Source organism: Akanthomyces muscarius, chromosome 1 (genome assembly GCF_028009165.1).
Source record: "Akanthomyces muscarius strain Ve6 chromosome 1, whole genome shotgun sequence".
Lineage (NCBI taxonomy): Eukaryota > Fungi > Ascomycota > Sordariomycetes > Hypocreales > Cordycipitaceae > Akanthomyces > Akanthomyces muscarius.
Window position 1 is genome coordinate 7,053,514 of NC_079241.1, and position 26,816 is coordinate 7,080,329.

The 26,816-nt window shown below is 53.5% G+C and overlaps 5 protein-coding genes across 6 annotated transcripts; 4 read left to right on the forward strand and 1 right to left on the reverse strand.

The window, feature by feature from the left end:
- Positions 1 to 7,954: 7,954 nt before the first annotated feature.
- LMH87_007404 (uncharacterized protein) lies at positions 7,955 to 10,062 on the forward strand (the record flags this gene model as incomplete). Its single annotated transcript, XM_056192488.1, has 4 exons — positions 7,955 to 7,963; positions 8,023 to 8,317; positions 8,367 to 9,133; positions 9,187 to 10,062. The coding sequence occupies 4 exons, from the start codon at positions 7,955 to 7,957 to the stop codon at positions 10,060 to 10,062; spliced, it is 1,947 nt and encodes a 648-aa protein (XP_056060703.1).
- Positions 10,063 to 13,484: 3,422 nt separating this feature from the next.
- On the reverse strand, positions 13,485 to 16,730 carry LMH87_007405 (uncharacterized protein; the record flags this gene model as incomplete). Of its 2 annotated transcripts, XM_056192489.1 has the most annotated exons (2): positions 15,106 to 15,164; positions 15,242 to 16,730. In XM_056192489.1, the coding sequence occupies 2 exons, from the start codon at positions 16,728 to 16,730 to the stop codon at positions 15,106 to 15,108; spliced, it is 1,548 nt and encodes a 515-aa protein (XP_056060705.1). The 2 variants fall into 2 exon arrangements, with proteins under 2 accessions (XP_056060704.1, XP_056060705.1); XM_056192490.1 differs by having other exon boundaries at positions 13,485 to 16,730.
- Positions 16,731 to 17,494: 764 nt separating this feature from the next.
- On the forward strand, positions 17,495 to 18,052 carry LMH87_007406 (uncharacterized protein; the record flags this gene model as incomplete). Its single annotated transcript, XM_056192491.1, has 3 exons — positions 17,495 to 17,641; positions 17,696 to 17,800; positions 17,852 to 18,052. The coding sequence occupies 3 exons, from the start codon at positions 17,495 to 17,497 to the stop codon at positions 18,050 to 18,052; spliced, it is 453 nt and encodes a 150-aa protein (XP_056060706.1).
- A 1,719-nt stretch (positions 18,053 to 19,771) lies between these two features.
- LMH87_007407 (uncharacterized protein) lies at positions 19,772 to 21,248 on the forward strand (the record flags this gene model as incomplete). The annotated part of the gene is made up of 4 exons (XM_056192492.1): positions 19,772 to 20,436; positions 20,498 to 20,604; positions 20,658 to 20,789; positions 20,866 to 21,248. 4 exons carry the CDS (start codon positions 19,772 to 19,774, stop codon positions 21,246 to 21,248), a joined length of 1,287 nt encoding a protein of 428 aa, XP_056060707.1.
- A 774-nt stretch (positions 21,249 to 22,022) lies between these two features.
- Positions 22,023 to 26,696, forward strand: LMH87_007408 (uncharacterized protein; the record flags this gene model as incomplete). The annotated part of the gene is made up of 5 exons (XM_056192493.1): positions 22,023 to 22,126; positions 22,565 to 22,599; positions 22,730 to 22,777; positions 22,867 to 22,890; positions 23,068 to 26,696. 5 exons carry the CDS (start codon positions 22,023 to 22,025, stop codon positions 26,694 to 26,696), a joined length of 3,840 nt encoding a protein of 1,279 aa, XP_056060708.1.
- Positions 26,697 to 26,816: the final 120 nt, after the last annotated feature.

Below are 26,816 nucleotides of genomic sequence, written 5' to 3' on the forward strand. Positions count from 1 at the left end.
AATGTAATAAGGAAGAGAGACAAAAACAGACGCCATCTTTAAGGCTCTGCACACCCCTCTCCCTCGAAACCCTGAGCCATAACTAGTGTTACAGTGGACTGGCCACCCTGGCCTAGCGCTTCTGAAACTGCGCCAGCACCAAGTGCCACACACCGCGCGCACTGGTAGAAACAAAAGAGAGGCGCACACATGGGACGGACTTGTATCAGTTGTGGCGCCTGCCAATTGGCCCTGCCACGCTTTGTGGCGGGCGTGCTGCCCACCGTGCTCACCAAGGTAGCCAGAACGAGTAAACTTGGAGGCTGTCGTATTGTCTCTGAGAAGAGCATTATATCCGTTGATCTTGCTGGGTCCCCCAAACAGTATACTACGTCTACTATTGGTTTGGTCCAGTAAAGGAAAACGCTCGTTTCGCTTCTTCTCTTGGAATTGTCTTGTCAGTAATACGGCAGATGGATTTGCTTGCATGACAACTCCAATCGGACGCACTGCCCACCCACCAGAATTCCATCGCATTAACTAGTTGTTTCGTTTCGCAGGGCCCCGACATTTGGTGTCGCATTCATGTTGAGCTAGACCGCGCCGGCGCTGAGAACGAGTTTCACCAGCAAAATGGTCTGTCAGCCGGCACTACCGCAGTCTCTTTACATTTCGTACGTCGAATTGAAAATGTCGGAATGGTAATACCGAGCGTGCATCGCCTGCGCCAAGTAGAGTAGCCCTAACACTGCACCGAAAAACCTTGGTGCACACCATCTTTCCCTCGTCATACCGAAAGGGCCCCTCCCCCACACACGATAACGCTCCTGGGCGATCGGTATGCCAATTGCCATGGTCCAAATCGGAAGCAAAGGAGGGGTGGGCAATTCTGCATCTCGTCGGAACACCTTGTGCTGCCGTGCGAAAATCAGGTGCGATTTTAGGTTCTGTGGTGCAGCTCATGAAACACGATCGCGCCTATATCGGCGACCAGCATGAAGAAATCCACGACTGACTTTATCTCAACACATCGCGAAGATAGCTTTACAACTTCAAGCAAAAGGTTTGTGATTTTAGCTTCAACAGTATCTATATTAGCTCTCATGTCATGTGGTTGGCTGTTGCCGACGGAATTTGTACTGCATTGATCAAGGAATTGCCAAGCCAAGCCAATGCCGCAAAGACTCAGTTCTGGGGGATTCATGGGATAAGGACCGTGGTAACTCTGACCAATCACCCTAAAGATCATGGACTGATTTTATAGAATGTAAATTAATGCAGCCAACCCTATTGGACGTCGGTCGCCGAACAAGTCAGCTGTATAGGCCGAAACTGGTCGTAAAGTATAAACATCTACATGATTGACGTGAAACTCTATCGGGAGAAAATCTCTAGACCGCCAGCTGTGCTGGTTGCGCGGCCAAAATGATCACCCGGCATGAAAAACAAAACGCCAAATGCGGAACTTGAGGAAACTCAAAGAACAGCGATGGCCGCGGGAATCAAGATTCGATGATGCACGCCTCGACCACCTGCGTACGCTGATGGCTCAGAACGTGCGCGAATAAATCTACCGCTCCCGAGAGCGTCCGTGCTGCAATATGTTGCAATTGCCGGACATTAAAGTTGGATTAAATTACATATGTGAGAGTCAAAACAGAAAATTGCCGTTCCTTTCCTCAGCAATCGAAGATAATGCAGAGCAGCTATCTTGCATAGAGGGTGGCGGTGGTCACAAGTCGTTCGACGTCCGACATGCCTATGAGATTAGCATCCGAGACAACTTAACGTTCTGAGCATTATCTGTGCCGAAGTCATTTGCATTTAGTCTTTATGACCAGTCAACTGCCTGTTATCACGGCGCCGCTGCGGTGCATTGTAGCAGCACGATGATCGCCGGTTCTTGGACACAGCATTTCCTTTTCCGCCTGTCTCAGAATAAATTGGGTGCTCAGATATTTTTGTACGCCCTCCGACTTATCACAGAGTTTCGCCTGCAAAACATGAATGCCCTGTACTCGTATGGCCTTTGTCCCAATACAGTTTATAATCCGGCTGCTGAGCAGTGTGAGAATTTTATCCCTCATCACTCTTGACCGTAGTTCCGGTCGGGCGACCGTTTCCCAATTGAGCCAAGTATGTTCCTACACCTTGGGAAAAAAGTGTCACCTTTTTGTAAGGCCTTGCCTGGTCTGGGAAGGCTCGAAGCCTTGCGGCAGCGGCCAATTCGGGGAACAAGGGGCTTGCATGTCCTACACATGCTGGCTGTGGCACGGCCTCTCCTCACCAACCCCTCCCCATTACACCGCATGCACGAGGCTGCATGTTATCACATTTGCCAACGCTGAGCCGCGGGGAGTTTATTACCAACTTACGAGAAGAAGCAAAAACGCTTCCATGGATGAACCACAATGCCTGAGTGTGAATATCGTCTCTTCACGTTGTCGCGGAGAACCTGGCCCCGGCTCGTTTCAGTCGTCTTATTAATTTTACTTGGGCTAATTTTATCTCACACTTTGCTCAAGTCACTTCTTTGGCTGCACAAGGCCCCGGAAATACTGATTTCTGACAACATGAGACCGTCTGTTCGCCGTTAGCTTCCCATCAGCGGCATAACTAGTGCGTTCTTGCTGCATCGTGTCCCAGGGTCCAGAGCGATGAGTTCAACACAACAGATGCGGAGCAAATGCTGCGAGAAACAGCGGAAGTCACGACAACCGAACCTGGTCGAAAAAAAAGAGATTCTTTCCCAGCCAAGCTATTCCGTTTCATACGGCTTGAATCCTTGGTCTCTTGTGGGGGTGAAAAGATGGATGACAGCGCCACTTATACGCCTGACCAGGGTCCTTACTCGCAGTAACAAGCAGGCTGGCAAGGGGGTTGCAAAAAAGCCGTGGTTATTAGCTACGGTAAAAAGAGAGAGAACAAATTTTTTTTTTTTACAATAATAAAGGAAGATTGGGAAAATAGAAAAGAACCAGTAGAATTATAGAAGATAAGAAAATAGGAATAATCATATGAGAGAACAAGAATACTAATAAGAAGAAGTGTTAGGTGTACTACTTCTACTTAATGGAGCGGCATCTTTTTGTCACCCACTTGACTTGGACGTAGCCAAAAGCTTTGTTGCAAGGCAAGTCATACGTTGCGCCCGCACGCGAAGCATAATCTTCCATCAGAGATACTGGTGCGACCCTGTTTCTGCCTTTCACCAGGCAAGGGTGAGCATTGTCCGCTGCGATGCAAGTCTGTGACGGTGGCGATCACTGCCTGATGGTCGACTGTCGCCGACCCCTCCCCTCTGTGTTTCCAACAGGGTTATTACGGGCACGAGAAGCACAGGCCTCCCGCTTGGTAGCGAAATCGCACCCGTCAACAATGGAGTGGAGGGGCTAGTGCGACAAGGATCCCGGAGTGCGGTCTTCTTCTTGCGCCCGTCGAGAGTCGGCGCACTGAAACCAGCGTCTCGGCCCCGGCGCGAGAGAAGCAGTATCCGGATTGTGGCCGTCGCCAAGCCCTTTTGAAGACGGAAATGGAGCCAACGTTTCCCTTCATGGGCAGCAGAGGGGCAGAAACGGGAAAGCGAGTCCATAAGAGAAACATTTATAGCCGTAAAAATAGAAGAAGGGAGACAAATTTGTGGGTAATGATGGACTTGGGAAGTATCGGCTGTCGGCCAACTCGCGATTCATGAGTCAAGCGCAACAAGTTGCTGCGCGGAGCTTGCCGCTATAATCACCAGTGTGCAATACAGGCTGGCACGAAAAAAAGTGGTCTCGCAATTGAGATGCATTTATGCCGTATAATTGTGCGAGATTACGCCAGCATAACGTAGCTGGCGACAGGGGTAACCGGAACTAAGAAAATGGGCTTGCATTTTGTCATCGGCGCTATTTACATTGCCTTGTCTAGTACTATTGGCCACGGGCCTTTTTGCTTCTGCAATTCAATTGGACTGATCGCAATACACACGCTTCAGTACCCTCTCCCGCTGGTCCCTCTAACGCACAAACGCAGGGTTGAAAGCGGAGGTCTAGCAGTCGCGTTTTCTGACAGATCTGCTCTCAAACGTGGCAGACTGCTATCGCACAGGGGCTATGACGTCGACATGGGCTTACAATGATATCGCAAAGGGTTATAGCAGCGATAGTCTCTATGTATGACCGCCCAGTGATCTATTCGGAAACAAACAATGTCAAAGCGCGCGACGCCAAATATCGAACCCTCCAGTTACCATCGATGGCCGATTGCGCCCGCGGGTCATAATGAATCGGAAGCCCGCGCGAATAAAAGCACCGTAGTGTAAATGTTAATGTTGCGGCGAGCAACAGCCCTCGGACGAACTTGTTGGCCAACTCCCATGCTGTTTCAATGACTCTGTGATACCGTCGACTTGTCATGGAACCAGGTCCATGTATCTATCCCGGCAGCTAGCCTGACCAGAATTATAAAAAAAAAATTTAGTGCGTTACGGGTCCGCACCGTTGTAATATCACACTGCTTGCTGCGCAATATAGTGGCAAAACAGGCCGACGTCGCGCTCATCACGATGGAAGCGGACATTGCTTCTGCCGAGCGAAAACACCGTCTTTGTTCTTCTTTCCCCAAACTAGAAGGTGGTTTGCGTATTTTGATCTGGCAGATTACAGCACCACAATACTCGGCCCCTCTTGCAGTTCGCTGAGTGGGCAAGGCACTCCGATACAGTACCAAGCCAGTGTCCGAGCACAAACCCCGGTGGATACAGCCTGTCGCAGTGAGAATCTCGTGGGAGACAAGTCCACGGGCACACGGGCAACAGAGGAAATAGGAGTGCACTGACGCAGGGCTGAGTGGAAACTTGGCGGAACACCACGGGCTCTCAGCAGCGCATCCCTATGGTGCGATTGCTCGGGAAACGCAAGACAACGTTGCCATCATCTTTGGAAACAAATCTAACGAAAGCCAAGACGAACGATTAAGGTAAGACAGTAGCATCACCATGATTGCCTGTTTCGGAGGATACCCACAGTTGCGTGCAGCCGCCAAAGGAATTGTCGCGGTTCACATGCGCATCATTCATACAAGTAGAAACTTTGTTGTCGGTGGGCGGGCCATTCTGCGCCCTACACAGGCACCTCGCAGCTGAAGATGGATTTCCATAAAGAAACTATTTTTGCTAGCCAGATGACCCGGCAAAGCCATTATCACGTCTCAGAGACTTTTTGAATCGCTATGGAAGAGACCCATGTACAGTCAATGCGCTTGCAGCTAGCTATCCTGGGCGAGCCTCGTTTACACAAGGAAGCCATTACTGGTATATGTAACGATGCAGTGCGTTGTCATGAAATTATGGCAAAGTGCCTAAAGACTTGCCGTCGTCGCCAAGTCTGGCTATTGAATGATCAAAGAGGGTTACCCGCGTAAGCATGCAGCAGTTGCCGATCTTCCTCCGGGTCACCGCACTTGCACAGGCAAACCTGAGGGGCTCTTATACGTAGGAGGATCTTACTGGAGGTGTTTGGGAGATTCAAGATTGGTGCAAAGGCATGCGCGATTCAGAGGATTTACGTGAAAATATCCGCTCTTTCATGCAAGGATGCCAACGGGCTGTGCTCATTGGCGACGGTACTGACGGAGCAGGGCCTAGGGCCCGAGAATCACGAGTCGTCGTGCTCTCCCAGAACCTCGAATCTGCGGGGTTCAGGCTCGGTCAGCAAGGTACATGGGTTGAAGCAACAGCCTCTTGTTCTCACCTGCAGCAGGTTTGAGACATGACAAGGTGCAAGACAGCCGCCGCCCTGCGACAAGCCTTGGACCATCGTAAGGTCGTCCGCCAAGGTGGTGCGCACTTACCACCCATGAGATGTGCAAGGGCTCAAGCTGCTTGGGAATAAGAGATCGGATAGTGAGCACGGTAGTTTTGGTCGGTCGGGTAACTTGTTAGTGCGAAAGAAAAAGCTTCTGGAAATGCGAGAAAATATGCCACGCGAATTAGCTGGCCAAAAACCGTCACGGGCGGGTTTCCCGGGGCGGCGCGCGCTCAGAGACTTTGTTTTGCCACGACTCGCTCTTCATGACTGGGCGTCTGCACGCACGGCCTCGATGCCCACACCTGGTGCATGCCAGTATGCCGGGTGTGTTGCAGGCGGTCTGCAGCGCCTCGCCATTATCAAGTCTAATAACAAGCTCGTCGAGCAGCCTGCTTGTTCTGTAGTTAGTCTAATGACAGGGTCAAAGTAGACTGAAAAACCGCAAGAGCCATGCGGTGAGAGAGGGCTGCATCTCTCAGTTGGGAACGCGAGGCTTGGCACTGGAGGTGGCGCTCAGCCGCGACAATGCCGAGTCGCAGCAAGATGGTTAGATGCTTGTTAGACCATTGCGACGTTCGGCGGCTCTACCGGCCAGATGCGAAATTCGTTCGCTTTACGAGCTGTCTAACACTTGGAAATGCTCATGTGCTATATTGGTTTTGCAGAACCTCCACGACTGCGTAACGCACAGCCATTAACAATGTCGATTTCGCAACATGAGCCGGAGAAAAGAAGAGAAAAGATCACCAGAAACACGGTAATTTCCCTTTGCGAGCCACAAGACTGCCCTTGGCGTCCCGTCACCAGCGTGAGCCGTACCCGGGGCGCACTGTGCCATGGACAGACAGCAAGTCCTAGCTACAACAGCCCATTTCTCGCCCTCTTCTCCAGTGTTCAGAAGGGCGAAGGAAAACGAACTAGCGTCAAGAGGTGCTCAGGCACTCGTCGCTGTAGATTAAATAGCTAGCGCCGCTGCTAGTGCCACATCCTCTGCGGGCTCTCCTGCCTGGCCGTGAGCGAACAGCCACACGGAGACGGCCCCTACGACGCTACGACACGCCGGAGCGGACGCCCAGGCCCGCCACCGTCACGCAAGCACACGCCCCCGGGCCTGCTCGTTGCACGCCGGTGGTGCTGTTGTCCGTCTTCCATGGGCTTCAACGTGGTGGTGCTGCCGACCGACGGCGCGGCGGCGATGGTGAATGACGGGCGGTGCTGTCGCCGCTCCTCCTCCGCCCAGCTCTTCTTCCCTGCCACACTCCCCCCTCCATCATCGTCGCCCCTCCTTGTCGTCGATGCCCCTACATCTCCAAGAGAACTGTCTGACTGTTACGCCTCCGCATGCACATGGTGTTTCTGCTCCATTCCCTTTTGGAACACGTTCTCCGTGTCTCGACTGCCTCTCTCGAGGCTAGAGTAGGGAAGGGGGCGGCGTTGCCCCTCCTCCTCCTCCCTCCTCATCCTCAATTTTGAAGACTTTGATTGACTCAGACTGACTACCCGCCGCCACCGTCTCCGTAGTTGGCTGGCTGTGTACTGGTACGGCCCTCTAGACCAACCCCTGCCATCCCATGCCTTCTGATGCTGTCGCCCGCCCCGTCTCAGATGGGAGCGTCACGATTGCACTCTTGATGCCGGCCAGAGGGCCCTGCACACTGTCCCCTCTGGCATCCGTGTCCCAGCCAGGCCCTGGCTCATCAATCAACGGTAGGGTGGACTCCAGCTCACCCCTGTCCCACGCTATGGCCGGCTGCAAGCGATGGGCCACACAACCCTGCTAGTCTTGACCCTGGTTCACCTTGTCTCTGAGACGCTACCACACTCCAACACTCCACGCACTCCATAGGCAGGCTCTAATCAAGGTCCCATGGCCATGGTCCGCGCTCCACTGCCTCCCTCGCTATTGATGGTATATATCATCAACGTGCGGCTCTCGTGAAACCCATTTACCTCTTGGTCACATATCCGTTTACTCTTTCACTTGACCTGCCTGCCCTTCATCTGCATCAAAAGAAAAACGTATCACGGGCTTAAACAATGCAGCTTGGATCAAGCATTTAACATTATAGCAAGCCACATTGAACATATAGGTTGTCCCTGCCCAGTCGATCATGGCACATATTGCCACCTGCATGGCTGCTGAAGCTGCTTCTATAACAACGCCTGCATCCCCTTCCCCTACAATGTTCTCTGTAAGCAACATACACGATAGACCTAAACAAAAACATCTACTAACATGCAATCTCTACAGTCTGGTTCGCCGCCAAAGCACTCGGCCAAGTCCTTTGCTAGCCTCAAAACAGCACAGGCAGAACAGCCACAAAGATATCAGCTGTTCCCCAAAGACAAGCCTCTACCTACACCAAATATCCCCAACCTAAGCAAGGCCTTGCCGATTCCTCAAACATCCGATACCAATGGCAGAGTCTCGCCCTTGGCTGGAATCAGAATACGTCTGAATCAGAACAACCTAGTCAGACGCCGCAAAGTGAGCGTTCCCGAACTCGGGCCTATGACAACAGTGCAAGAGGTTTCAATGGACTCGCGTATGTACATCGCTAAACGTTTCAACTGAGCTTGCTGACCATGTGATAGCTACGATACCTGGCCGCCCAGCTCTGCACGAACGATCTTCTAGTGCTCCAGACGAGAGCACCATACTGGTTGGGCCTATTGATGAAATACTCAAGAAGAACGTAAACACAAGCGACTTGACGAGAGCCATCGAAGATGCCTTTGAGCTCCCGACCACAAAACCACGATCGTCTTCGCCGCGCAAGCTAGCTCCTCTAGTTATCCCACCAACTAATGCCCCGGCACCCAGACTACAGTCTAAGCACTCTAGCACCCAACTACGGTCAGGAAGCACACCGCCGACGGAGACTTCGCGATCTGGTAGATTCGAAACAGGCACGCCAACTGTTGGGCGCTTGACTGCAGCCTCTACCCCAGACATGTCTGTCCCTCGATCTGCCACAGCAACGGAAGCTACTACATCTACTCTGCCTACCCCAATCTCAGCACCGCTTCGCAGTTCTCCGCAGCCTTGGGAAGGCTGCAGCACTTCGAACGAAGACGGTAGCCGAACATCGAACACACTGGGCCACAGACGCGCAGGGTCAGAGTCGTCCAGTATGATGGATAGAGGCAGGCCCTCGAAGCGAAACGAGAAACACGGCAGTTGCAAAAACACGAAGAGCTCTGAGCGACGCGCGTTCGAAGAGCTGCCAACAGGGTGGAAGCCTTGTGAGGCTATTAGCAAACTCAATGCTAACGACGTTATGGCGCTGCACAAGCAAGCTCTGGGGCAGGCGGAGAGATTTGAAGTTCTCAAGGTGGAACACGTTGACGCTCTATCAAAGGTGCGACATTCCCTACGGCGCCATGTATCGAATCATGCACTAACCATCTACAGGAGCTTCGCCAGCTGGATGATCGAACTGAGTATCTGCGCCGCACTTACAGCTCGCTAAGAGCTGGTCGACGCAACCTCCACTCTCGCATTTGCCAGTACCTTCGCTCACCTCGAGTCGCCAAGTTTAGCCATGATTCTATGCTCAAGCAAGAAGAAGCACTTGCCGAGCTGGATGCTTCCATTGACGACTGGGTCACCAAGCTGGAGCAGGCCGAGAACAGGCGGACCAGGGTTCGTCAGAAGCTGTTGGAGCACGTTGCCGCCGCTGCCATCCTCCCAGTCCCCGATGGCAGCATGATGGTGTCGCCGTTTCAGACACAAGGCGCGTCATGTCCGGGCATCCGGGATGTGTCCACCCCTCCCAGAAGCCCCACGAAGCATGTTCCCACGTCGCCGCGCACCGGAAGCAACTCCCCCTCCCCGCAGCGCGTGGTGGCCCAGGTGCCCAGCACAATCCTCGAGCACCCCATCATCGAGGAACAGGCCGCGGCCGGCAAGGACGTCGTCAGCCGCTCGGCGAGCACAGTGACCACAAAGGGGCGCACGGCTGTCGAGAGCATACGCGTGTATGCCGGCGACGACTTATACGCGCTGCTGGCGGATGTCGAGGACGAAATCTGCCGACTTGGTGCGAGTCACGAAGAGGCTGCTCCCGTACCGGAACCGCGCAAAGAACAGGCACGAAAGCGCAGCCAGGAGAAGCTGAACGGAGATGCAGCCAGCTCAACCAGTGTTGCTGCCGCTGCATCGCCGTCGCCAGCAGAAGCAGTAGGCAGCGCGGCCCCTCCGGAGCCCCGTGCGCCGAAGAAAGACTTGATCAAGGAAGCACAGATGCTTCTTACCAATGCTGTTTTCAAGCCTCGAGTGGCAGCATGAGAACCACGGCCGATGTGAAATTCTTGATGATAATGTTTGTGCTATTTTGACACTATGATACGATGGAAAGCGTTTTAACCATGCCAATAACAGTCGCACGTTTTGGAGGCGTTGGCTTACAGTCCTTTAGATACCCCATCTGTAATTTTACTCTCTCTTTGTAATACTTTTCTTTACTTAATATCTGCAACTTTTTATTAATACACGTCAATCTACAAGGAAGCTGAAGACCTTATGATCCTTATGGTGACAAATCTTGCCTGCGGCGTGCTGCTCATGTTGCAGAATCTCTAAATAGCACCTCAGATGCCACTCTGGAGGCATACCAATGCGACGCAACACACAAGACAAAGCGACAGCAAGGGTGGGGAGGCAGCCCAGATCAGGCAAACTGGGAGTAAAGATCAGGCCAAAGAAACTACCGAGTTGAGACTAAGTTTTAAGATGTGCAATATGGCGTATGTCCGCCTTGCCTTGATACTTGACGGCGAACTGCCGAAATGACCAAGAGCACCCAGCGTCATGCTAGCCAATTTCAGATGCCCGGAGCAAGGTGAATGACCTGCCTCTCCACAAGGCAGACGAATCTCTTGATTTTGCCTTGTAGCAAGATGCTTACTTTGATTTTCCGATAACCGCCGGCGGGGAGGGGTGTGTGAGTGGCAAAAGAAGAATTCTGACATCTGCCACCCGGAAAGCAAGAGACAGGGCAGTTTGGAGATGAGGCTAGTCTTTCACCTGAAACTTTGATGTGTGTACCTGCATGGCATCATGCATAGAGCTAGCCCTAGTCCAGCGACGCCCTCGTGGGAAGAGGAACGCCACGTCCCATATGAGACGGTGACGAGATGAAAAAAAAAAGCACAAGGAACTTGGACCGCCGGGAAAAGAGACGACGGCGTACTCAGGAAGGGGGATGAGTCAGTCGTTCAATGCTAGTCGGCATCGAGTTTGCGACTGGTCACAAGCGACGCAGTCCAGCCGTTGAAGCTAGCTAAGTTAAGAGATGCGACCTATAGAGTCTAGTTTGCTCGAACGCCTTTGCTCTAGTTACTCTTCTGCACATCGGGAGGAACCGCCAGTGTAAAGCCCTTTTCCTTCTTGTTTCCTTTTTTTTCCTTTTCATCGTAACTCTCGGAAGCCCGCTTTCTGTACGAGCTTCTAATTTCCAAAGGGTCCATCGCCAAAAGTTAAAAAAGAAATCTAGTTACCCTTTTCGGCTCACCTGTCTAGCTCTGCGGCCCTGCCGTGTCTGCCCGCCCGCCTCCAAAGCCCAACATCACGCCATGAACAGACGTTGCCCGCCGTGCCCGCCTCCACACCTGTCATTAGCACAAGAAAAAAAGGCCCAAGCTATCCGTAGTTGACAGTCCCCAAATTGCCATATATTACCATGTACCGATCTACGACAAGGAAAGACGGCGTGCTCCCCGACCCCGTCCCCGTCAGGCCGTGTGTACTAAAATAGCATGTTTGCGAACATGGTGGGGGAAAGGAAAGGTTCTGCCTTGGCATCTCGCACATGGCGGCGTCTGTCCACACACACCAGATGAGCTTTTTAGTTCGTGGGCACGGCATGGCCACGTTTTCTCGGGACCGCCAACGTTGCGTCAATCACACCCTGCCTGCCTGCACCGGAGCAAAAGACGGTGCGACAAGGATGCAAGCGTGCCTGCTTGCATCGCGCGTTGCGCGGGTGGCTGTGTGTGGGAATGAGACATCTTGCCCTGTCACACTGTCAGCCCTTTCTTTTTTCTACCCAGCCAGCCCGTCGCGCGTGGGCAAATCCCGACGGGTCGTCCTGCTCAATACCGACGTGCATGGCAGTGTCGCAAGGGTGTCTATCTGGTCGCATCATGGCGCACTGGTTGCAGGGCATGGGTTCTCGCAAGGCTAGAGCCCGAAGATGGGATAACTAGCCTTCCCCCTGTGCCGTTGCCAGACTACACTGCGACTCAGTTACCCGTGCTTGCTGACAGGCCGCGGCCAGGTGATGGCGCATTGACTGCCGTGATAACTACGTGGCAGAGTCGTATTCTGGGCTCTATGCGGCAACCTTGTTCGCCGGCCGCGCCATTGGATATCTTTTTCCCCCTGGCACTAACAACACACAGCCCACCCCCCCCCCCCTGGGGTTTCCTTGCCGCATCGACTTACACACCGACGGATCAACGCCGGTGAGCGAACAGTGCACCTTCCTCGTTTTTGCTGCGGTCGATGGAGACCGAGTAATTAGATTGAGACATCCGGTACCAGAATTCCCAAAGTAGCAAGTTTAAGCAGGCCAAGCGGCACAAAAGAACCAAGTTGCCGAGGTTGGGTTGCAATGAAGAAGACGACAGGCAAGTGACTCTACTTGGGATGCTAAAACACGGCGATGGCGTTCTCTAGTTTTGCTTTCTCTGCTAGAGAGGATACTGCAGGCCGTGACTTCTCATCATCTCAGTTACTCGGGTCTTTTCTCGGTCACGATGAACGGCTGAGATAAAAGAGGAACCGTTCATGCACGCGGTGCCTTCTGGCACTGGGGAGCGGACCTGTCAATAAACGGACGGGGTCTCCGTAAAGCTCAGGCTCTATTTTCTCCTTTTTTTTTTTTCCTTTTTCTTATTACCGGCGCAAGTTCTATGAATGGTGGCGTTATTAGTCGTACGATGAGCCGTCGCCACATGGGAAAACGCAAAACCCTAGATGACGTCGAACAACGTCCTCGCCGCCATCTCGTCGGCGTAGGCGTTAGGTCATTAGATATGCTGCATGAATATCCGTTCAGACCTGCCGCAGCAGCCCCGCGAGAGCCGCATTATGCAGAACGCGAGACAGGAACTGGTGGGTTTCGTTTTCTTATGCGTTCGTCCGATCAGCGCGTGCAGAAACCAATTGCTGTCGGAGCACGCTACATGTCAACAAGAATTTCCACAGAATGCAGGTGGAATAGAATTATGGCTGAAATGTACGCGTATTGATTGACGCTTGTTTCCGCCGCGCTGTGCGGAGAACAGCATATTAGAACTTTACTAGAATTGATAAAAGAAAAGAAAGAAAAAAAAAAGTCAAACGAGGCGATATAAGGATACTGATGACAGGCATCCTCCAGAGTTCATCGCGGCCCAGCCTGCCATGATATCTATATCAAGTAGTTTCCTCGTAAGACATTGCATCGCTCCAAAAGAACTCCGGTTCCCGTCATGCTTGCGCGCGAAACAGAGTCGTCACAGGGCCTTGCACAATTACTTCTCCCACGCCATTTCCTATGGGTACGCGGGGTATCGCTATTGCAAGATCCGTCATATGCAGAAATGATCAAACGATAAATGCATGTCATCGATAGTTCGTTTGCCGTCGTTATCAAGCCATGCTGGATCCAGATCAGAACATGATAGTGGATCGAATGAGCCAATGCAATAGGTGTCTTACTTGTTTCAGTGAGTGAGCACTTTGACACCTTGCAGTATGAGGCCAAAGATGAGACCTCGCGCAACTTCCTCAATTTGGAGACAGTCAAAGACGCGCCCCAATGCTTCACCCGTAGCGGCTTGGCCCATGACTCCCATGAGGGCTGCTGGGACTCCGCTCTGAATCAGCAGCTTGCGGGCCTTGGTTGCCAATTGCTCCTTCTCCTCTGCGGTCATCTCTGCTGGCCAAGCAGCAAGTTCTTCCTCCGTGGGCATGCTATTTTCCCGTACTTTGCGTAATTGTTCCGCGATGCCTGAGTCGGCGGTATATGCATCAAGCACAGAGGACTGGATCAGTGTCTGCACAGTAAGGAGAGACGGGTTTCCAGGCCGAAGCAGGAAGGACTTGGCGGCTGTGAGAAGCGTGCGGCGAATGTTCCATGCCGATGAAAGTGTGTACATCTCATTGATGACAGCAAAAAGCAGCTCCACGGCAACCCTCGTTTCGCCCTCGCTGAGTTTCGAGTGCGCTTTGATCGGGCGAACGACTGGCTTCTTTCCATTCGTCGCAGAACCTTGCGTGGAGGTCACAGAGGGCATAGACATGTGTCCTATAGAGCGATTTTTGCTGTGAGTCGCCTCATTCATGGCAGCCATGTCACCATTCGAGGGTGACTCGTAATCGTCCGTCATCTCATCGGGGGGAGGTGGCAGCTTGAGGTACTCCAAGCTGATGGACGACGGAGAACGTAGCGGTGGTGCTAAGCTTGACGCTCTACTGTGTTCTCGGCTCGGTCGCGCACTGACAGAGGCAGACGCTGTTGAATCTATACGCTCAGAACGCCCTACGCGCATCACATCTCCTTCATTATCACTCTGGAATTGAAGGCTTGGTCGGCGTTCCATCATGGGCATTCTACCAGGTTGCGTAGAGACAACAGAAGACCGTTGGCTGTCTATACTAGCACGCTCCGATCTTGCAGGGGATGTCCTGAGTGTGTCTGTTCTAACCGGCGTCGTGAGTGAATGCCGTTTGTTTGGTGTCAAGTCAACGGATTGGCTTGGAGCCTTCTTGCCGATGCCGGGGAAGTTTCCGAACACACCAGTAACACCGTCGACAAAGGTCTTGCCACCCTCCATTGCACCTTTTGGCGCAATCGCGAGGACATCAAGCATGTTTTTGCCAACAGACTCCCACGCAAACGACTTGCTGTTGCCATGGGTGTGGCCCTGCGACTTTTCGAGGAATCGTTTCATACCCTCGCTTTCCGCTAGAGATTGATACCAGCAAGCATCCCGCAAATAACGCTCCAGCTCGCCACGTAGCGATTCTCTGCTGTGGATTTTCCAGCTTGGTAGCTCTTTGTGTAGCTCGGTGAAAGCTGTGGCACCAGACACTGTCGCGATTCGTCGCAGGATTTCGTGTAATGTTTCGAAATCGGAGTATCTTCTCACGATCATCCATCCAGGGGATCCGGCCGAGGATGGCTCAACTTGAATCAAGTAGTCCCAGTTTGGCTTATTCCGAATCTTGGCAGTGTCGCCGGTGGCATCGTCGTGGAGTGTGAAAGAAGCGTTGTGGAGGGTCAAGGCTGGTTTCTTTGGCCCGTCCTCCTCTTGTTCAGGTTCCGCTGCTGGGACAATCTGGTCAAAACTGGTAAAATGTTGCCCATCTCTGCTGCCAGGTTTTGTTGGGGATGACGAATTCTGGCTCGACGTATCCATGGTGGAACGAGGAGTAATTGGAGTGAATACTGGTTCACTTGCGCCATCAACAGAGGTACCAAAAGGAGAAGAGCGGCCTTGAACAAGCGGGGGTGTCGAGTTCTGGGCACTCGTTGCGCCGGTGCGGTTGGAAGCAGCCTCTTCGGTTGCGAATGGATCCGTACTCTGTTTCGATGGTGTGGAGGAATCGTGAGTCATTGATCGCCTGCTGTCTTCCATGTCTTCCATCATCCCGCTCATGCGCTTCATCTCCTCGATTGCCACCTCGACCTCCTCGTCGGCTTTGCTAAGTCGTTTTCTATGCGCTTGTATTTCCTTTCTTCTGCCGCGCTCATATTCGCCAGAGGAGCGACTTGCGGGTTTGGCAATGCCAATGTTTCCAACGTTGCCATCAATATCTGCGAAAATATTATTGGCAGTATCTCGGGCTCGTTGCATGCCCACATCAATGGCCTGGTTGATGTCGGGCTCTCCGGCTTCCAAGAGGTACACGATCCAGCCATTGATCCATTCAGGTTTACTGCATGTCTGCAGCAAGTTTTCCAACACAGTGTTGGCCAGAACTTCTCTCAAAAGAGCACGAGCTGGGTCGCAGTTGTAGGCACTGGGTTCCATGAATGAGAGCAGGTCATCTGCAACCATCTTGAACTTGGCGGCTTGTTGCTTCTGGTTCAACAGATTCGCTAGGCGCGAATCGGTATTTGACGCGAGATATGTATAAACAGCATCGACAGCCGTCATGTTCGATTCGGCGGGCACGTCAGCGAAAGCAGCCGCGAGCTCTGACATGAAGGCGATGGCGATGGAGGAAGAGTTGGTGAGGAGGTCGAGAAAGGAATCGGCCGGTCTTTTTCTGGCCATGCGGTTCGAGACGGCTAAAATATATGACGTGAGGGTCTTGCGGCAAGCAAGCGGAAACGAGTGATCGGTCGGAATGAGAGGGCTGTACCACCACTTGACGTAGTCTTTTATAATAGTATCGACGAGGCTGCTCAGAGCTTCGCGGGTTTCTGGTTGGAAGTCGTCGAAACCTTTGAAAGCAATCTGGTCTTCCTTGTCCTCTCCGGTCTCCTCCTCGGTGACCTTGATGGCCTGAAGGTCAATCCAAATGCGTTCCAGCGCATCGGGACCCTTTTCGCCGCGTACTGTTCGCGCAATGTCGGGATTGCGGCCCTCCCACACGACAAAAGCAGCGGCGCCTCCAACCGCACCAATGACGAGCAAGCCCAGCTGACCAAGAATCGCATATGTGATGCCTGCAAACCCGACTGCGATGCCGGCCAGCGTTGTGGGAGATGCTTTTGACAGGAAGTTCATGGCTTTGGTCAAAAGTGCAGTCGCAGGTTTATCGTCCGTTTTCGCGGGCTCAGGGATGTCGCCCATGGTCTGCTCTGCTATAGCTTCGGCCGCAGCATCCTGCTTTTCGTTTTGCGACAGGAGCGGCTCGGTCTCTTCAGCTTGTGCGACACTGGCAACCGGGGCGGCAGATTTTGCGCCATCGCGGGGAGGGGCTTCGAGACCCTGCGCAGGCTCGGCAGCGTCGGCCATTGAAGTACGTCACGCCGTCGTAATTCAGTTATAGCTTCCGGGTTGGTGTGGAAACGTTCGAAGCGTGACAGCGTGTAGATGGCATGTCAAGAATGATTGTAAACGTCGCCACGGGCGAGGAGGCAAAAGGCTGAGACGAAGCGATGTAATGGGGTTGACCAGAAACACGGTCACAGACATCCCTTGGCAAAATTCGGAGCCGCGGCTGCGTAATCCCAATTTTAGATTGCTGAGCTGGGGAGAACCTTCAGGGGGTAAACAGTGGAGGTGCTGCCAATCAAACGTTTATATCGGACCACCCCTGACACTAGCTCTGTGTCGGCCTTGTGTCTTGGCCTGGTCCATATAAGAGGCTCAATGAACATGCAAAAAAAGGCTGATGGCAAAGTTGGATGAAAATATGGCGATGGTCATCTTGTATGTACATGGTAACAATGCCATAGGAAGCGGAATGATGACAATCACGTCCCCAACTTCTCCATTTGCTTGACGGTCCGGCAGGAGAGCTGCCAGCTGGCAAAACGCACTGTCACGTGTACAGGCGTCGTCGTTGCGTTTGTCCAGGGCGGTCCCGTTAAGTGCGGCGCGTTTGCCAGGCATTCATCGCGTCTCACCACACTGCCGCCAACGGCTCACCTCCACCTTCGCCAACTCATCGAGCCTGCGTGATCTTGACTCGGACTTTCGAGTGAAGTCTAGTTCAAGTTGTTTAAAAAAAAATCGATTCAATCCCCCTGCTACATTTCCTGCAGCATCCAGCAGGCATGGGAAACAAGAGACGCGCCAGTGTCGCGGAGCCGTCGGACAGTAGCGACATTGAGGTGATGCACAAGGTCGCCAAAAAGAGCAAGACCAGCGCAACCATCACGTCGCCTGCAGGAAAAGATGACGAGGGCAACCCTTTTTGGGAGGCAAGTTTTCCCATACCAGGTGGCGGCTGCTTCAATATCTAACGCTTGCTGCAGCTGTCTAGCAAACGCCGGGTCGGGGTTTCTCAGTTCAAGAACGTATGCCTGATTAACATCCGAGAGTACTATGAAAAAGACGGAAAACATTTGCCTGGCAAGAAAGTAAGCTTCTTGTGGGGTAACGATCTCTACCTTCAATGCTAACGCAATTAGGGTATCTCGCTGTCGCTGGAGCAGTACACAGCGCTGATCAAGCTTATCCCTTCCATCAACGGGCAGCTCCGCGAAATGGGACAGCTTGTCGACACGGCAGCTGATGCTGAAAAAGACGTCACGGCCATTGTCAAAAAGCCCAAGAAGGAAAAGTCGGACAAGGCAAACATCGAAGCCACGAGCGAAGAGGACGAGGGTTAGCGAGCCTTGCCTGTCATGCGCGAGGGCAAGCCGGTCAAGCCATCCGCAGATGGAAAGCAGAAAAAGGAGCACAAGAAGCGTTCCAAGAAAGCAAAGACTGTCTGAGTTCTTTTGCACTGAACGTGTTCATTGCATAATGCGGCACACGCGCGAGAGTCATAACGGAGAGGGACAGCCCCTGCTCGCTCTCGTCGGCATGTCTGCCGTTATTGGACGAGACGTATCCATTGTACATTTGTATGAATATCGCTTTTTTTACAGTTTCGCGAGGCGAGTGAAGAAGGAAACGGCGACCGCCACCATGGATTAGGAGAACCGAGCGACACCAGCTAAGCAAACAATGTGAGACCTTGCACCTCTTATCCGCTTTTGGGAGGGTGTCAAATGCAAGAGCCAGTCTGCATGAATTGAGGATCTATCATCCAAACACATTGTGATCGATGCGCAGTAATTATTGCCGATCCTCGCATTTCTGTGGCCATCTGCGATGGGCACCACGTCATCAGAGAGTCTGTCGATTATTGGAGCGATCAGGTGCCTCCGACGTCGCGTGAAGGACTTGCTTGGCCCAGCGCTGTGTAATCTCTGCAAGTGTGGCTTTTGGGTGCTGATATAAAAGACCGGTCTAGATTTATGCTGGCGAGTGCTGGCGAGAGTTTTGACGACTTACGTGGCATCTGCCATGGCAAACATCATCCAACGTACAACAAAGGCACATCAGAAACGCTGGTCTAGATGGGAATCTATATGGAAGAGTGTGGCTGCTGGTCAATATATCCTATTGTCCAAAATCGAAAAGTGCAGATTGCCATACAAGTTTCCGATCGCTGGTGTCGGAATGCAGGATTTGTGTATGCCGTTGTCGCTGTCACGGCGTCGCAAAGCCCTTGAACGCATGAGAAAAGAACGCTAAAGCAGGTATCTGGCCACCTTCTCGTTGAATTTCTTGTGTAGCCTTTTGGAATGATTGCTCAATAAATAACGTACATTATGCTTCTTGGCATCTTGTGCGAATCTGGCGGCTCGCCTCGAACGGTCCAACCGATTGTCCTGGTCTGAACCCGTTCTTTGGTGCGTAGACACCAAGGGTCTTGTAGCCGTCATCTATGCAATTATGTGCAACAGCTACAATCAGGATAATTTTTCGCCTCAGCAAATCCTTTCTCTTCTTTGCCTTTGCGTCACCATGGATAGATGCCCTTCCGAGGCGGATGACGGAGTCTTTCTCCCTAGGTACGGCTTTCTACGTCGAGCATCTCCGATGCGGCCTTGACACAAGAGCGAAAATTGTTGAAAAATGAGGTCGAGGGATACTCCAGTTGAACAAAGAGGTCGCACGGGTCATGCAGATCAGGGTAGGTCCCTTTTCTTGGTACCAAGGGTGTTTTGCTGTATCACGGGTCGAGGCTGGTCTGTGGCCACATTTAGCTCCAGACCCTGTGCTGATGGGTGGGTAGAACAGCACGTAATCCCGAGTACACGGATGAAAGCCTGCTAGCTGTGGACTTGCCTACTTTGGATTCGGTACGATACCTCAAGGCAAGTTCCGTGGTCACCTGCCACGAGAGAGCATGGGCGCTTGCGAAAAGTATTTGAACAGCGAGTATCGCCGCCTTGGGCTGCTTTGAACAGAACCCAAAAAGACTCTTCAATGCACTGAATCGTTATCAAACACATATATATTACTGCTCTTCTCTCTTACTACTCTGCTCTTATACAATGCAATTACTCCTAGCAAGTGCAGCTGGTCTTGGTGCCAGTGCTGGCGCCGGCGTCGGCCAGTCCGCCGCGAGGCTCATGATGAGCGCAAAGCGCGGTGCCATGCTTGGTGCTAGCACTATGCCTCCGGGGTTTACCGCCACCGTTGGTCGCCTGGACACATTCTGCCTGCCGAAAAAGATCACAGGGTCGGCGTATGACCGGTCGTTGGCACGGGCCATGATTGAGGCCTGGAGGCGGGACGGCATCTTCCAGGTGGCCATGTCGCCGCAGCAGCAGCGCATCTATCAAAACGCCAACGTGGCTAGCAGGCGCTTCTTTCGGCGGACCAGCGCGGAGAAGCACCGTTGTGTCGACGAGAAGAGCTACGCGGGGTACATTGCCTCTGGAGAGGAGGTAACAGATGGCGTGGCCGATTATTCAGAAATATTCACAGTGACCAAGGACCTGGGCGAGAATGATCCCAGAGTCGCTGGACAGTGGCCGTGCCATGGGCCATGCCCATGGCCCGACGAGGACATGAAGTCCAACATGACGGCATACACAAAAGACCTCTCACAGAGTGGCGACCAACTGCTGGAGATGATTGAGCTGGGACTCCACGTCCCACAAGGATCTTTAAAGCGGTATACCGATGACGGGTGGCATCACATGCGAGTACTGCGGTATGTGTGGCAAAACATGGCAGGACACAAAACCGGGAACCCGATCTAATATATGCCGCAGCTTTCCGCACAAAGATCGAACCAATGGCAAGGGGAAAAAGGGCCGCGGCATTGGATCTCACACAGATTATGGGCTGTTAGTCATGGCCGCGCAAGACGAAGTTGGTGGTATGTATACTCGGCCGAGAATCGTTGCATCATTTGAGACTCATATTCGATAGGCCTCTTCGTTCGGCCGCCACAGCAGGGCGAGCATTGCGCCAACTGGGAAAAGAGCGCAGCCGGGCTGAAGGAAAACGATTCAGGCTGGGTGTACGTTCCACCCACCCCGGGGGTCTTCACCGTCTTTCCTGGTACGTTTGTGAGGGTCGTCCAGCAAGAATATGCATACACGAAACGCGGGCAGGCTGAGGCTGACTGGTGATACAGGTGACATGATGCAGTACATGACAAACAGCTTTCTCAAGTCGACCCCGCACAAGGTCGGCCTCAACACCAGGGAGCGCTTCGCGTTTGCCTACTTCCACGAGCCCAACTTTGCGTCCGTCATCAAGCCGCTGCCCGGGTACGACGGCGGCGTCGACGCGAGCGAGGGCATACACTACGGCACGCACTTTACCAACATGTGCCTGCGCAACTACCCGGAGCGAATCACGACCAAGAAGCTGCTGCGGGAGGACAGGTGCAGCATGCTCTCGCTGCCTCAGCTGCGGCGGGAGTCGGCCCCGAAGAATCAGCGCTCTGGTGCAGAGGAGGACGCGGCGCTACGCGGTGCCTACCCGGCACAAAGCATGGAGTTGCCGAGCGCGTAAACCTGGGGCATAGAGGGATGGGAGAGAAGCGGAAATGGCGGGCTCTTACTGCAGCGATTAAAACTTTATGATACCATGTTTTTTGCAGCTAATTTTGCGTTGTCTGGATACGGGTTTGCGGAGAAAAAACGCGTTGTGACTGTGCCTCTTGCTTGCTGGGCGGTATGACTTGGGTGAATGAATACGCTTCGCTCAAAGAGAGAAAGTGTTTTTCTTCCAATTCCAAAAAAAAAAAAAAAAAAAAAAAAAATTAAACTGAAAAGGAATTGTTTGAGCGGTAAACAGGCAAGACGTCATGGCAAATCAGAACAGGAGAAATAGGCGGTGTCTGAGTCTGAATGTGTGTATTGAGATCGCCCGGGCTGGCCGACGAATCGTATTGCGATGAAATAAATACGTCTCTTGCAACACAAAAACCAGAAAAAAATCGCAGAATTACTAGTAGTCTTCCTGTTTCACTATTGCCACCATTTTTTTTTTGTACTCATGTCTTTCCAAAGAATCACCGTTTTATGCGGTTGTAGTCTGTACATGTTCGCTGTGATACTGAGTGACGGCAATTTGGCGGCAGCGGGCGTATGCGTATTCGCAAAAGCGAACTCGAGAGCGCGGCCGCCCCCTAATCGGCACTGAGACTAGCCCATGCTTGACCGCAGAAAAGGCTGGCACCGCCTTGGAATCGCTGAAGTTTTTTTTCTCCTAAATTCTGGTGGGGCAGGGTCTCAAAAAGAAGGCAGGGAAAAATGGGCGCAACACAACAGAGATTGGACGTAGATGGTGCTAGTGCAAGGCCCGCAAGGACAAGGACGCGAGGCTGGAGACGGACAAACTCCGGCTAGCACCGTTCACGTATTCGCGCCCGCCGCCACCACCGTTCGGTCGGCGGGCGGGCATCATCGAGAGCTGCAATGCAAGTACAACAGGGGGGGGGGCGCGGCGCCGCAGCTCAGCATCTGCAGCCGGAACCTGCGACGTAATCATTGAGGCACTGCATATTGTCGTGTTTTTCGTAGTTGGCCACGTACTGTAACCAATTCCGTGGCAAATCAATTTAGTATTCGCTTTTGCCAACGCGGCTCCCTCTGGACATACCTACATTATCTCATCATCTTCAGACTCCCCCTGCCCGTCTCTGTCCGGGGGCCCGCAATTAAATCTCCAGGGGATCATCCACCTCAGGGCTGCTTCTCCTTCAAGGCCATCTACCAGTATTCAATTCTTTTCCTTGCTTTCCCTTTTTCCATCCCGCCTACAACACCAAGGACGGCATCTCGTCTTCTTTCCTGTCCCTCCTTTTTTCCTCATACAGCTTGCAGAGCTGTCTTTGCACTGCTTGCTCGAGTCCTCACCCGTATGTATGCCAATCTCCGATCCCGCGCCGACCAACTTTTTTTTCTCTCGACCCCCAGGTCACCCCCCCATCCCCAATTGGCGCGCATGGCGTTTCTATTGTTCCTGGCCACCCCATTGACAAATTAAAGCCACAGGCAAACAGCGATATTCAGAGCTGGCATTCAACTGCCTCGCGTGTACTTGCCCTTCTCGGATCGAAAAATCACACATCAGCAACCCTGCATTGTTGCTGCGTCCTACTGTGTCTGACGCTGCTCGCCACAAGACCCTCCTAGCGATCCTACCTCAGGTAAGCCCAATACCGAACCCAGACTCCGTCTCTATCAGCCCAACCGAATCCCACGATTCCCACGATTCCTCAATTCTTTACTGTACAATTCCCTCCAAACATCTTTCCAATGGATGCACGTCGCTCCCTCTCCAATGGACAGCCCTGCTCGCCGGCACCTGCTCACACCCCGCCTAGGACCCATCTCCGAAGCCCCGCGCCCTCGCCCTCGCAAATGTCGTAAACCGAGTCGCCGAGTCACCTTTTCAGATACCGTCGTCGAGATGAATTTTCTTCCTACGCGCTTTCGAGGCGAAACCACCGGTCCTGCCAAGGCCGCCCCCCCGACCTGGGCCGGCAAGACCATCACGCCGTTTCTGCACCTGCTTGGCCGACTGGCGGGCTCGCACCCGATCCACACGATTGTCCTCGTCGCCGTCCTTGCCAGCTCCTCCTACATTGGCTTGATCCAGGAGAGCTTGTTCGAGAGAACGGCCACCGTCAGCAAGGCAGACTGGTCTTCTCTCACCGAGGGCAGCCGAGACCTCTTCGCCAGCCCCGAGACCGCTTGGCGATGGCAGAGCGTCGAGGCCGGTGCCGAGAGCACTGACAACTCGGACCACCTCGCTCTCTTGACCTTTGTCTTCCCGGATACCCTCTCTGCCGATACCATCGATGTCGCTCCTCTCGCCCAAGCCGTCCCGACGCCGCAGAACCTCTCCATTACCTCGCTGCCCGTCACTGAGAACCCCTTCACCACGTACACCCAGGACAGCATCCTCGCCTACTCCCTTCCCTACGACCAGGCCCGTGAGTTCCTCACCGCTGCTCAGGAGATTCCGTCTGAGAACAGCGAGACTGTTCTCACCCGCCATGGCCGCGAAGAAAAGATGTGGATCATGAAGGCGGCCAAGGTGCACACTCGTAACACGTTTGTGGAGTGGGTGCGCAACGCCTGGACCGAGTTTATCGATCTGCTCAAGAATGCCGAGACACTCGACATTGTCATCATGGTCCTTGGCTACCTCTCCATGCACCTGACGTTTGTCTCTCTGTTCCTCTCTATGCGCCGCATGGGTTCCAACCTTTGGCTCGGCATGAGCACGCTCTTTGCCTCTGCCTTTGCCTTTGTCTTTGGTCTCGCCGTCACCACCAAGCTTGGCGTTCCCATCAGTGTCATCCTGCTGTCCGAGGGCTTGCCCTTTCTCGTCGTCACTATTGGTTTCGAAAAGAACATTGTCCTCACCCGCGCTGTCCTCAACCACGCCATTGAGGCCCGTCGCAGCCAGTCCCAAAACTCTAAAGGCAAGGGCAAGTCCCTGACCCAGGACGCCATCCAGACCGCCATCTACGCTGCCATCAAGGACAAGGGCTATGAGATTATCCGCGACTACGCGATTGAGATTACCATCCTGGTCCTTGGTGCTGCTTCCGGTGTCCAGGGCGGTCTTCAGCAGTTCTGCTTCCTCGCCGCCTGGATCCTCTTCTTCGACTGCCTCCTGCTCTTCACCTTTTACACTGCCATTCTCAGCATCAAGCTCGAGATTAACCGCATCAAGCGCCATTTTGAAATGCGACAGGCTCTCGAGGCTGATGGTGTCAGCCGCCGTGTTGCCGAAAATGTCGCTTCCAGCAACGACTGGCCCAACGGCGATGCCAAGACTGCCAAGGACAAGGCTCTCTTTGGCCGCGGCATGAAGAGCAGCAGCGTCCCAAAGTTCAAGGTTCTCATGATCTCTGGCTTTGTCTTCATCAACATTGTCAACATTTGCACCATTCCCTTCCGCAGCGGCAGCTCGTTTGCTACTCTTCGCTCCTGGGCTGGTGGTCTCGGCGGTGTTGTTTCGGCCCCTCCCGTGGACCCTTTCAAGGTTGCCGCCAACGGCCTCGATGTTGTCCTCGCCGCTGCCAAGTCTCGCGGCCAGGCCGTTCTCGTTTCCGTCCTCACGCCGATCAAGTATGAGCTCGAGTACCCCTCTATCCACTACGCCCTTCCTGCTGCGGTCGCCGACGCCACTGTCCACGGACACAGCCACTTTGACAGCTATGGAATGGGTGGTCGTGTTGTTGGCAGCCTTCTCAAGAGTCTCGAGGACCCTATCCTGTCCAAGTGGATCGTTGTTGCCCTGGCTCTCAGCGTTGGTCTCAACGGCTACCTGTTCAACATTGCCCGCTGGGGCATCAACGAGCCTAGCGTTTCCGAAACTTCTGAGCACCACATCGACCGCAGGGAGCTTGCCCGCGCCCAGCGCTTCAACGAGACTGAGCCCAGCAGCATTCCTCTCGGCCAATACGTCGCCCCTACTCCTCAGCCTACGGAACCCGCTACTCCCGCCCTTACCGACGATGAAGGCGACGGTTTGTCCATGACCAGATCGAGGCCGGCTCCGATGACCCCCTCTGCTAACCGCAGCAACGCCGAACTCGACCAAATGCTGCTTGAGAAGCGCGTTCCCGAAATGACTGACGAAGAAGTCGTCGCCATGTCGATGCGCGGCAAAATTCCCGGTTATGCCCTAGAGAAGACTCTTGGCGACTTTACCCGCGCCGTCAAGATCCGCCGTACTATCATTTCTCGCACCAAGGCCACTTCTCACATCACCCACAGCCTGGACCGCTCCAAGCTGCCTTTTCAGAACTACGACTGGGAGCGTGTCTTTGGCGCCTGTTGTGAAAATGTCATTGGTTACATGCCCCTCCCTGTTGGTGTTGCTGGTCCCCTCGTGATCGACGGACAGAGCTACTTTATTCCCATGGCCACCACCGAAGGTGTCTTGGTTGCCAGTGCTAGCAGAGGCTGCAAGGCCATCAACTCTGGCGGCGGCGCCATTACTGTTCTTACTGGTGACGGAATGACCCGTGGTCCCTGTGTCAGCTTTGAAACCTTGGAGCGCGCTGGTGCTGCAAAGCTGTGGCTCGACTCTGAAGAGGGCCAGAATGTAATGAAGAAGGCCTTCAACTCGACCAGTCGTTTTGCCCGTTTGCAGACTATGAAGACTGCAATGGCCGGTACCAACCTGTATATCCGCTTCCGCACCACCACTGGCGACGCCATGGGTATGAACATGATTTCCAAGGGCGTCGAGCACGCCCTGAACATTATGGCTACCGATGGCGGTTTCGACGACATGATTATTGTTTCCGTCTCGGGCAACTACTGCTCGGACAAGAAGCCTGCAGCTATCAACTGGATCGAGGGCCGTGGCAAGAGCGTTGTCGCGGAGGCCATTATCCCTGGCGATGTCGTCAAGAGCGTTCTCAAGTGCGACGTTGACACTCTTGTGGAGCTCAACATTAGCAAGAACCTGATTGGATCGGCCATGGCTGGTGCCATGGGTGGTTTCAACGCGCACGCCGCCAACATTGTCGCCGCCATCTACCTCGCCACCGGCCAGGATCCCGCCCAGGTGGTGGAGAGCTCCAACTGCATCACCATCATGAAGAACCTCAAGGGCTCGCTGCAAATCTCCGTGTCGATGCCTTCGCTGGAAGTCGGCACCCTCGGTGGCGGCACCATTCTCGAGCCTCAGAGTTCCATGCTCGACCTTCTCGGCGTCCGTGGCTCGCACCCGACGAACCCCGGTGACAATGCCCGCCGCCTGGCCCGCATCATTGCCGCTTCTGTCCTCGCTGGTGAGCTGTCGCTGTGCAGTGCCCTAGCGGCTGGCCACTTGGTCCGCGCCCACATGCAGCACAACCGCAGCGCCGCACCTTCAAGGACGACGACGCCGGCGCCCCCGGCCACGCCGGTCACGCTAGCGATGACGAATGGTCTGGAGAAGGCCAATGGCAAGAGTGCGGCCGCGAATGAGCGATCCAAGCGGTGAAGGAAAAGAAAAAGGAAAAGCCTAGAAGCAGTTGTGATTTCAATAGGGGAAAGAGATTGGATCTGCGATTCTCTTTACTCGAAAGGGGATGGCATGACACGGCTTGTAGACATTATATGA